Consider the following 12437-nt stretch of genomic DNA (forward strand, 5'->3'; position numbering starts at 1 on the left):
CCAAAATGAGTTTTCACAGGATCTATTAATGTTGATGGTTTACTAAATAGTGGATGGCAGATAAAGTGGGAGGAGGAAAGACCTTTGGAAATGGTACTGGCAGTCTCTAATCTGCATGTTTACGGCTTTCATTAGAAGATCATCAAAGTGTAGAATCGATTGTGTAGTAGTCGCTCAGCAAGCAGCCATATATTCAGACTCCAAAGGAAATTTTTGTTGTTAATCGCAAGAGAGTTGTCCTCTGAGGATGTCGAAAAAAGAAACTGTGTGTGTGTTGTAGCACATTTAGCATTTTTTATAGCACCACTCGCTTTGTCTGTGTGTAGATCAGGTTTTTTAGGAAATGCAGGTGCTTCCAAGTACATCTGTAACAGTGTCTTCAATCCCAAAGCTCACGTGGTGTGTGACCAGCATCTGTTGGCAGCAGTGCTTCCCCAAAATGCTTTCTGACATACATGTGTACATTACCCTAACCTGCTCCGTCAGATGAGCGGGCACGGCGAGCGCTAATGGAACACGTTGGCCTAAAATAGCACATTAATGACACAGCTTGTTTAATTGATGGGATGGAGGGGGGCCAGAGGCTCATCTGCGATTGGTGGTTGTAGTAATCAATTGACACCCACCCCCACCACCACCCTTTCCACTCTTCCACACCCACACTGCTGGGAAGACAAATGCAGGAGGGAGGATCTGAGGGAGGGAGAGACTGTGAAGAAGAGGCAAGAAACTCTGTCTTGTTACATCATCACAACCCCTGGTATTATGTGCACCCTGATCAAAATTCATGTATTCAGCCCGCCTCCCACTCTCGCGGATCGCTGAGAAAGCGGCAACTTGTTGGTTTATTAGCGATCACCCGTCGGATTGAGCCTGGAATCGGACAGGCAAAGGGTGAGAGAGGCGGTGGGGATGACGGACTGATAGCACGGATGGATAGGTTGATGGGAAGAGCAGAGGAGGGTGCCCTCGGTAATCGTTGCCCAGGCAGTTTAGTCATGGTCCTGGTAATCTCTGGTGACCTTGGCTGCTGCCTTGCTGGCTGGATTTCCGCAGTGCCGCATTAATATGCACACAGTTAGGAAATGGGCTCTCAGCTTGTCTTTGAGTCTGTTTTCGTCTGTCTCTTTCTATCCCCCTTTACATACACATACTCTGTCTCCCCTCTCTCTCTCTGTCTCTCGCTCTGCATTTGTGTCTCTCCTTCCCCCATTTTTTTTCATACATTACTGGCAACCATCTCTTTCAGCCATTTAGCTCACCTCTTCCCATACTGTCTATAAAAGAATCACAGACTTCAGAATTTATGATGGCATCTCAATTGGGCTGGTGTCAGAATTTGGCAGGCTGAATGGTTTTTAAGGTTATTTTTATGGCATTTCTGCTTTATTAGATAATGTGCTGCCTTGCAAGATGGCAGAGACAGAGAGAGATAGATGAAGAAGAGGAGTGATAAACCGCAGAAAAAAAGTATTTTTTCCAACAACAAACTTTGATATTAATTTTTCTTCTTGCCTTATTCCTTATGGCTTTTTACATCATTTCTGGGCTTGCTTCCCTTCAAAGAGAGGTCACAGGTCAGGGTTCACTACTAAACATCCGCCCTGTGTCTTGGTCAAGGACACTAAAGCAGGAACTACGACTGGCACTAAGGATCGTTTGGTTAAAATAATACCTACTATTCCACACGCCCCTCATACACTGAAAAAATACAGGCGGCTTTCAGACGAATGTGACAGTGCTTCGCAAACTGGAACCGTCTGCCCTAGCAGAGAAAGAAAGAAAAAAGTCAGTGTCCCCCTTAAATTACTGACGCTGCATTTCATATTATAATTTTCTCTGCACACAGAAAAGTGAGATGACAACTTGGCCACCACATCCCATTTGTGCTGACTTTAAACTCAAATAGATTGACAGATTAAAGGACAGATGAAGGTGTGACTGACATCTGAAATAATCTTACAATTTCAATCCTTTTTAAGGTTCAAAAGTTCCTTTTTTGTAAGAGTGTATTTGTGCTAACACAGTTTAAAGTGTTTCTGAATGCAGCACAGAACAGTTTTAACTAGAGACAAAACTTAACGTAAGTGCTTGTCAAAGTCTAAAAATGCTACGTGTCCTCATACAACGGTCCGTATGATATCTTATGAAAGGTTCTGCACAAAGGTTCATGCATTATCCTATGAATGTCCAGCAACACGAGTCGCTGCGCCTGCACAACACAAGCCCCTGCATTGCGGAACCTGTATCGGACCACAACTACTTGGTAAGGTTGCGGAATAGATTGTGGTTTGGGTTAAAATTAGAACGTTTGAACTACTTGGCTAGGTTAAGGCAACAAAACTAAGTCAACGTTGATTTTTGCTTTCACACAAACAATGGTCTCCTGGGTGAAAGTCCTATGTTAGTTTGACCCACCCGTCCACCCCGACATCCTCCCTACAGCCTAAATAATGATTGCCTTTTTTTCCATCACATTAGACCTCTTTAGACTTTTAACAGCAAGAAATATATAATTTAATTTCTTCATGACATCCTCTTCATCTCATTTTCATAGCTCTCTTATATTAAGTCTTTATCATGTTTTTCTTGTTCTAAAGTCCAACCAAGGGCACTGCCTCTTTGATATTCTTGGTCACTGATGCAGATTAAAAAAAAAAAAAAAAGACTTCAGATTGCCAGTGATATAAAAAAGGACAAAAATGTGTTGAAGTTGCAATACAGGTAGGCATACTTTACTATTGATGGCTTAACAGCAAAGCTGGTTTGGTTTGATTGATATACGGAAGCACAGGCCTTAGCATTTGATCAATATCAGGCCACTGCATTTGTGCAGCTACTGCACAGATGTACTGTAGTTGGAGTTGTTTTACTCCGACCTCCAGCCCTTCACAGCTTTATCTGTTGAAGTAGCCTGGGGGGGAGAAAAGGTCTACAAGTAGCTGAACTTTTAATGTTCTGTGTTTACAAAGAAAACGCAATTGATAGCCACCGAAGAAAAGTGAAAGTTTTTTCTCTCCAGTTTCTTTCGTAGGTGTACATGCAGCCCCATTCTACAGCAAGGTCAGAGTTGATGCAGCCATCTGGTTTCCAACTTCATATACCAAAAACAACAGCCTTGTCCTTATTGGTCAGCCTTCTGTTTCAAGGCAAGTGCAGCTTTTGTTTAAAAAAAAGAAAAAATGATAAGTGAAGCACCTTTTTTTTTTCCTTAGTTGAACTATGACAACCAAAATCAAGTTAACACTTTAGTCTGTACTGTCCCAGCCAGCTAACTATTAGCGCCTGAAGTGTTCAATAGTAAATGAATAAACAGGGCATTGAAATAAATGAATATATGTAAATGAAATAATCATATGAATAAATACAGACAAAACACACAGCATGTGATTGGCTATCTGCTCTTTTAGGGCCAAGCAACAGCCAATTACCAATTGTCTTGATTGACAGATAAAACATTTCTGATAAAGAGTGGCATTATGAATTCAAAGGACATTGTGGAATTAAAAATGGCATTGTAGTAACATTGTATTATATAAAATATAATATATAAGTTTTAGAATTTAATTCTTTCACAGTCTCATTGTTATATTTTGTATGTATTCATCATAATATTTATTTATTGTGGTACTTATAGTACTACTAAGTTTTTTTTCTCACAGCATTTGCAGAGCTGCCATATTTCAACATAGTTAACAGTTTGGAAGAGCTGTTATTTAATATTTAGTGACAAGAGGAAGGTTTAGATCATACGAGGTTTGAAATGGAATTGATGCTGTAACCCTTTTTACGATTAGTTTCTTCTTGCGTTCAAAATCTCGAATTTTTGTCAGATTGTAACTCGCTCTTGAAATACGAAAAAAAAGAAGCATTTTTACCTCTCCTGTTGTTTTCTGGAAGCTGGTGACACCTTCAAAGGCCTCACTTCTCCGCATGCCCACACTCATGCAGCTGCAGTGGGAGCACTTACCAAATGAAAGAGCCAGTCTGAACAGCCGAGGAACAATTGCATTAATTAAGTGTACTCAACCACCTCTGCGGATAGTTTGTTTATATTGGATTATGCCATGGTTACCTTCGTCGAACCTGCGATTCTCGCTAACAAGCCCACCGAGTCTATCGCTGGAGGGCTTCAGATTATTTTTGAGTTTTGTTTTGCTGTTGTCAAGCTAACTGGATGAGTGACGCTAATTGGCATTCATCCCTTCTTTTTTTATGCTGTACAAACAGTACATATGCATGTGTCAGTGAGTTGAATCTTGACGATTATTCCATTTCCTGAAATAAGATTCACCTTTACTTTAACCTTTTTATTACTGTTCTACTTTCCGTAGCTCCCCGATTTCCCTTCAGACGGTCATCCATCTAAAGCAGTGCACCCCGGTTTAATTAATTATGTATATGTAAATGTGTGCTCATAGTGCCAGGATCTCCATTTTCATTTTCAAGGCTTTTTTCTCTTCTCTTCCTCTTCCTCTTCTTTTCTTTTTCCTTCTCCTTTAATGGCAGCTCCAGGTGGATTTATTGTAAATTCAATTTGCATTAAGGTTCTAATTTGCTGACAATTTTGAAACTGTTATGCACCTCATCACCCACCCACCCGAACTTCCCATGCCTGAACTCTGGGTGCATTTAGAGGGAGAAGATGGGGTACGGCACATGGTAATGGAATTCTTACTAAGCTTCTAATTGGAGCAGAATAGGATGACTTATTTCGAATCAGGAAAATGAACTGCTTGTTATCAGCCGGTTGGCTGAGAGATAAGGGAATTACAGTTTGTGTGTTAAGGGAGTTGTTTTTCTGTGTGTATTTAGCGGAACATATAGCTGTGTTTGTGTGTGTGTGTGTGTGTGGCTTAAAGTATGCCTACATGGTTATATAACTAAAAACTAGCTCAAAATGACCAGATTGGGCCCATGTTCATCTCTTATTTAATTAGATTCATAGTTGAAAGTGTTTCTGACCTAAATACAAGTACTCCCTATTTGCAGTGTTTTAATATTATTCATGTAGAATTAGGTTGCTAGTTTGGTTTATTTATTTATTTCTACAAAGGAAGAAACTATCAAATTAAAATCATATTCTGTTTTATTCTATTGCATTTAGCTTGCTGTAGGTTGGTTACACTTAGACTGTTTTGGAGAGACTTTGGAGCAGTTTACATTCAGACCAGCTTTTAATCATCTAAAGGCTCGCAGCTTGACTGGCACAATAACTCACTTGCCTCTCTGGGTCTACAGTATGAATAAGGTAATGTGTAATTTGCAGGTAATTTGAGTTGTACTGTCAGGAGAATCTCCTCTCAAAGGTAAAATCGTTTTTAAAAGGCTTGTTTGAGACTCTTAGTCATCTTCAGTCTGGAGAGAAAATTGGAAGTGATTGACTGTCTTTTCGGTGCATGTCTGCTAATGGCAGTGTTCTGCATTTTTCCCTTCACCCCTCGATTTGGAATGAGTACTTCCCCTGACACTGCTGCCCTTGTCATTGATAACTCTCAGTCTTGGCCTGAGGAGGGAGTAGACAGCAAAATTCCTCTACACAAGATGTGCCAACAGCTTTTTTCCTTTGGGCCAGAAGTTAACACTTTCTTCTCCAGATTCCACCCACCACCATATAGTCACTTCAAACCAGCCAATAGGAGTCGCTAGTGAAGTGAAACAGACAAGATCCCTCATTGGCTTCCCAACTGCAAACCGCAAATCGTGTTAAATGGGTATTCCAAGAGGGCTTTTTCATTATCCTGCATTACCAGGTAAAATTGCCATTTGGGAGAGAGAACATGTCAGTGCTGCGGCAGTACATAAAGCTAAGTCATTTGATAAAAGTCTCAATGCAAAGTTAGTAGAATATAAACACATTTAATTTGACTTTTGACTTTTAATCGAAACTATCTCAAAGCTCGGGTTGACTTTTTAGATTTAGTGGGCAAGATGGGAAGCTTTGTAGTCAAAATGCTGCAATGCTGCCAATAATGAGTGAACTCGACCCCGGCTATTTATTTTTTAATTGCAGCTTTGATCCGTTTTATGATGCACTGATCTGATGAATAATGTAAAACTTGACCCTGGTCCAACTTTTTATGGGAGTAACAAGCACGGAAGAGATTCATTTTAACACTGTTTGTTACGCGTGACGAACAGGGTATTACTCACTCACCTTCTCTTTGGCTAACCGTGCTGTCCCATCCTAACACATTCAATCAAATGCAATGGACACGCCGGCAAGACAAAGCCAAAAATACCACCTCTGGTGCAGAAATATGAAACAAACAGGCATCGGCATTTTCAGGAAACATCTCAGCCAGCTGTCCTCACTTCCCCATGTCACTGTCACAGAGAATGAGTGCAGTGCATCATATTATCTAGTTTGTAATTGAATTGTAGCGGGAGGTAGGTTGGTAATCAGTGTACAGCAGGTAGTTTTCGTTCCAGTGTTTGACAGTAATGTCCTCTAATGGGAAGCTCTGGCTCTACTGTTGTTCCAGGCCACTAGGTTTCTCTGGATGTGTGTGTGTGTGTGTGTGTGTGTGTGTGTGTGTGTGTGTGTGTGTGTGTGTGTGTGTGTGTGTGTGTGTGTGTGTGTGTGTGTGTGTGTGTGTGTGTGTGTGTGTGTGTGTGTGTGTGTGTGTGTGTGTGTGTGTGTGTGTGTGTGTGTAAGTTGTGGTTCATAATGTAAGTATGTTTGTGTGCCTGCATCTCTTCTGCCTTACATCTGAATTCCTTTCAATATTCCTATAAAATTATTATTTCTTTTTAAATGTACTCGTCCTTGAAAACATATCTATCAAGAAACTGAGTCACGTCCACTTCTGCAAAATTACTGGCGATTGACGATGGTGATGTCATTTATAGCACGGATGCGCTTACTTGTGTGGCTTTTGGGGACCTTACTGTCCTTGCTGATCTGCAGCTCGAATCATTTCTCTATCATAATCTTCTTCCACTCTCTTTGAACTGCCGGCACAAGCTCCCCTCACCCTCCCACTCTTCTGTATCGAAACGGCATAGCTTGGAGATAGAGGACGGGTGAAACAGAGATAGAGGAGGAGAGCGAGAGAGGGAAGTACAAAGGCAAAAAAGAGAAAGAGATGATGCTCTGGTAGTTAACACTGTGGGAAAAAATGAGAGACAAAAACTAAGGTCAGAGTTGGCGTATGAGTGCTGACACTTGCACCCATCAGGACGGTACCCGCTGCTTGCTTTTTGTTGCATATTCTTGCCATCTTATCATTTCACAGATGGCTGGCGCAGAGGCCGTTGGGACAAGGCTCTCTATCCATCTTTGCTCTATTTTCACCTATGCTTATATCACGGGGGCACCGGAGCACAACGCCAAAATTATATGTCGGTGTCTGTAGTGGACCGGCAAGGGTCTGAGTCACCAGCTTAGTGCGCCCACACCGCCATGATACAGCACAGAAAAACAGGCTGACAGGACTGCCAGCGGAGGCAGCGCGGATCGTGTGGCCCATTCTCTCTGTGTGTGTTCCTGCTGTGTATTTTGTACCTGTGTGGGTGGGTGAGAGTGTGTGGAATACGTCTTAGCCACACTCGTCCTATGTGCGCAGTCATGTCTGCAATGCAGCACTCGGGTGTTTTTCAAGAGCCAGTATTGTTTATGTTGTTTGTCTCGATGCATCCCAAGGCTGTTTGTTAGATGAGAGGATTACTGGCGCCGTGGGGAACAGAACGATGATTTTCTGATTATATAGTGCTCTCTCTGGAGTAGACACCCCAGCCATAACAGGATCACTTTTACATCTGCTTCTTGTCAAATGTCCCCTTGAAATAGGCACGAACTGAGAGTCAACATATAGATAGAAGACAATTTCTGTAGTTTGATTGTCCAGGAGAATCAAAATGCTGTTTGGGAGACATAGTCACCCCATTAAAATCAGAAGTCATCACATTCTCATGCTGACATTATCCAAAAGGATGATAAGGCACTTTTTTGGACAGATTTGGACGTATAGTGGGATGATTGGTTTTCCTCACAACTGTAATATTAGTGTTATTGAGCGCAGAAGGGAAAACAGGCCCTAATCACCTATACAGAGTCACACAGGCTGATTTACATACTGCTTTGAAGAGAAATGTGCTTCTGTTTTTTATTTCTACTTCATATGCAGGTTAGTATTTAGGTTAATAATTAGGATTTCTCTGTTGCCAGTTTATATTTAAGGGATTCAGTCAATAACCACTCGATGAAAGCTTGTACTTTTCCCATTTCAAAAACGTATTGTCAAGAAGGTCCTTCCCATTAAATAGTCCTTTCACATAATGTGTTTTACATTTTTAATTTTAAATTAACAGAAACTTTGGTTAAGATGATAGAGAAGAATGAGTGCTACCTTTAGCAACATAAAAGACGGACAAAAAAAAGGACAGACACATCCCAGAATGCATTAAACAGCACAGACATGGCCACTTAGAAATCTGCAAGTAGTAAAAGCATCAAGAGTTACAAAAGAAAAACTTCCTTCGCAGACATCTTTGCATCACGAAGCAGCTATGACTTGTGTTGCTTCTTGTCACTGAAAAATAGAACCATGTCCTCTTCTGTTGCACTGCAACCATGCAAAGAAAAGAACAGGATCTTGTTTTTGCAATTCAAGTCAAATTTAGTGTTGATTTATTTAGTGAAATAAAAATTTGTCTTTTGCTAATTTTAAGTCAGTGTGCACACATTTGAAGACAAGATCAGAACATCTGTATAGTACGCTGAAATGGATTGATTGTCAAATTGATTTTAAAAAAAATTATAAAATGGATGATTAGGACCTGTTGCTGGTGCATGTAGACATATATTCTGCCTTCATAAACTGTGACCGTAAGGAACAGCTTGTACAGCTTGCCAAACTAGTCTTACCTACTTGTGTGTGTGTGTGAGAGTGTGTGTGTTTATTTTCCTCTGTGCCTCTTTCCTTATTTTCTTCCCTGCAAGGGTGCATCCTGGCGAAGTTAGTCTTGTCCCCTTTCCCATCAGCTACCTCTCTGTGCTCTCTGTCGCCATCAGCGTTTAACCCGTGATTGGAGACAGCAGGCGCCGCTCTCTCTGGAGGCCGTGTCCAATCAGGGGAGCTGAATCTGATACGGAAGGAAGAAGCCGGCAAGATTGCGGGCAATGTTTATTTTGCGATAGGAAGAAAAGCAGTTTGCTTTTTCTCCCCTTTTTTTTCTCCAATCACATATGAGTATTTGCATATAAATGACAGCCCGGTGGCTGTCAAGGAAGAGAGGGAGTTGGGAAGAGAGACAAACGACAAATCAAGATGAAGTGTCATAAGAGTAAAGTGCAGGCGAGACGGGGAGAGCGAAAGCTGTTTTATCTGCTTGTGAGGAACTGAGAGGTAAATGTCACTGCAATCATGAAATAAGCTGGGCAGCTGGAGTCCATATCTTTTCATCTACATTTAACCTTTTTCTTTCTCCAAATTTCTCAAAACAAGACTAAATTATGCTAATGTTTTATTTTAATTTAAAAGATAGTTTGAATATTTTGGGAAAGACACTAATTTTCTTGTCTCGGGCCATCGTTCCAATGGGTTATGATTACATTGTCCTCACCAAAATAATTGCTAAAAAGGTGGCAACATCACAAAAATTGGTTCAACTGGGCAAAGGCAGCGGTCAGACAATCATACAACAAGCAGACAGTTTTGTCAAATCACTTTATGGTTTTTCTCATCTGGTTTCCTATAATCCCTCATTGCACAGAGAAACTGAGTGCACACAATACTACCAAAATAATATTAACAAAGTAAGTATGGTAGGCCAAAGTTTAACCAGGAAGTCAGTAGGTAAACTGTGATGGATGTTTACAACGGTTAATTTGGGTTATAATTTTACTTTTTTTCTTACAAATGAAAAAAACTGTACTGTTGACCAGAGCTACAAAATGCAACCTATGTTATAATAAACTGTAGTTTTTCTTTTAACTATAGAGCTACAGTTTGGAAGTAAAGGGAAACGGCTCGCCTGGCTCTGTCCAAAAAAAGATGACTTACCCACTGCTATTTGTATTTTTGTATTTGCTATTTTGTCTTGAACAGCAGTTCATCCATTCGTGCAGTGCTTCTGTGCAGCATCTCTGACTACAGCACAGGTTGCTTGATACAGTCAGTGAGGACAGTGTTAAGGTTAGTTAATTAGTCAGCTTTACTTGGTTGGTTTGCCTTACCTCCTTTTTTATGCTAACCTAAACTAAACACCTCCCTACTCCAGCTCTGTAGAAAATGTGCAAACATTAGATGTAAAAAGGAAGACATTGAAAAAAGCATATATGACCATTTATTTAACAATCTCCCTCCTCTGCGCTGCCCCTGTATATTTATAGACCACTGTTCACTCCCAGGTGCTTATGGATTCTCCTTTATGTTACCATATGGCCCGTAACTCAATTTTAATTTTAGCATTTGCAGTTCCTTATTGTTGCAGTGCCATTACACCAACAGTATACGGCAATTATTTTCCCTCCTATAATTTTTGAAATAGATTATTTGTGTGTGTCTGTGTGTGTGTGTGTGTGTGTGAGTGTTGTGTGTGAAGTGAACATACTCTCACATGCAGAGGCCATAGGTGATTGCTTTATTGGCCGATAACTCATTCTCTTTTTCAACCTGCTGGAGGTACTTCAATCATGCACGTAATCTCCTCCTGTATGCCGGCAGCCGAGAGGTTACCTTTCCCACACATCAGAGCTATTTTCCTCTTAATTGAGACCCACTCTGCTGCGACAGCGTTTTCACAAGGAGGAAAATGGCAGGTCAAGATTTCGAGACATCTCTCTCCTCAACTGCTTCCCTCCCTTGGCAAAAGTGGCTGTGAAGTTGATAAGTTCCTTTAGGGACCCTGGAGCAAGGCCAGCTTAGACACTACACTTCATGAGGGCAAGTAAAGGTTGATGTCGCGTCACCTCAGTGTGTGTGTGTGTGTGTGTGTGTGTGTGTGTGTGTGTGTGTGTGTGTGTGTGTGTGTGTGTGTGTGTGTGTGTGTGTGTGTGTGTGTGTGTGCTGTGCATATGTGTTTATCCAATCAGCCTAGGCCTAATGTATGCGTGCCTTTCTGATTAAAATACACTGGTGCCTTTATGGAGAAAAATGATAGTGAACCATCTCCTTGAGAGAACAGACACTTTGTGGGAGTCTCTGTGGTGATGTGACTCAATCTGCATACGATTACCCCTCAGCAGACCTGTAACCCAATTTATGAGCTGATCACCTCCTCTCCAGAGGGAGCACATGCTCGTTCTCAAGTGACAGTAAAATGGAGCAGAAACACGATGACATAACATTTGTTTAGCTTTATTGTGTTGCCCTTTAAACCAGAAATGCATCATAGTTGTTTTTTTTTAATCCATGTTTACTAGCATCTTGGTCACATCTGTGTTACATCGTTTCAAGAAGATTTATTTTTTAATATATTTTCGAATGCCCTGCTCTATATATCCAATACGAAGGAGCTCCACTAAAAATAGGCGAGCTAGTTCCTATAAAACTATATACATTATAATGCATTTTAAATTCAGAAAAACAACTTCAGTACACAAGTGAAGAATGACTTGAGGCCAATTTCCAATGTGATCCTTTTATAAGCTAGCGTCGAATTAAAATAATGAATATTGAATAATGTTATGTATGTATATTTTGAAAAGTATAATTAGCTTTAAAACGCAAAAGACCTTCGTAAAAGTCTTCTTTGCCTTAGCCTTGATTTTAATGTATGCTTCGGTCTATATTTGCATTTAAACCTTGGGTGATGATTTTTACAAATACATTTTTATATGAAAAGAAATGCATCCATGCAGCCAATTACCTTTGGCATTAAAAACAAGTTGTTGTTTTTTTTTCTTCTTTGTATAAATGACGTCCTCGGTTTGGTTTTGGGTACAAGCATAAAACATGAGGAAGAAAGCCTTTTAATAAATGAGGCCCCAGACCTTTACACAGTTGGACAAATGAGTCTAACATGACAAACATAAAAACAAGGCAGGCCTGACAAATGGCCCTGTCTTTGTTTAATGGCGTGGTTTAAACGGGGATGTGGCTAGAAGACCCCATTTAGATGTGGCGTCAGTGAATGTGGCTCAGTTAAATCCCGATTTCCATGCTGAGCGACCTGTAAACATTTGTTCTGTGATCATTTGGCAAAAAGACTGACAGCTGACAGTTACCAGTTATTATTTACCCCTTTTTTACTTTTGGGTTATGTGTAGCATAGCCCCAAACGCTGCTTATGCTTGATGGTCCCAGTCGCTTGAGTTGTTGTTATCACTCGGCAGATTGGCCAATTCCCTCACCAATTGTGATCCAGCAGAATGGAAATCTGGTGAGCAGGGAAATGATAATCGAGTTCAATTAGGCTTTGTACCATGTTTGTTTCCTGCCAACAGATTAAGCAGAATCCCCACCCTCACTTACTGAAGTGAACGATAACCC

The 12437-nt window shown here is 40.7% G+C and overlaps 1 protein-coding gene across 8 annotated transcripts in view; it reads left to right on the forward strand.

Moving 5' to 3' along the window:
- The window catches only part of LOC120554598 (interleukin-1 receptor accessory protein-like 1), a 276632-nt gene that overhangs the window by 106145 nt on the left and 158050 nt on the right, over positions 1 to 12437 (forward strand). For 4 of the 8 annotated variants that reach the window (XM_039793599.1, XM_039793603.1, XM_039793602.1 and 1 more), the window contains exon 2: positions 3023 to 3149. The exons of the other annotated variants lie outside the window; for them this stretch is intronic. In XM_039793599.1, the coding sequence (XP_039649533.1) occupies positions 3041 to 3149 (109 nt within the window). In that variant the 5' untranslated portion in view covers positions 3023 to 3040. The remainder of the gene's footprint in view (positions 1 to 3022; positions 3150 to 12437) is intronic. 8 annotated transcript variants of the gene reach the window in all.

This window comes from Perca fluviatilis, chromosome 24 (genome assembly GCF_010015445.1).
Source record: "Perca fluviatilis chromosome 24, GENO_Pfluv_1.0, whole genome shotgun sequence".
In the NCBI taxonomy this organism is placed as follows: domain Eukaryota; kingdom Metazoa; phylum Chordata; class Actinopteri; order Perciformes; family Percidae; genus Perca; species Perca fluviatilis.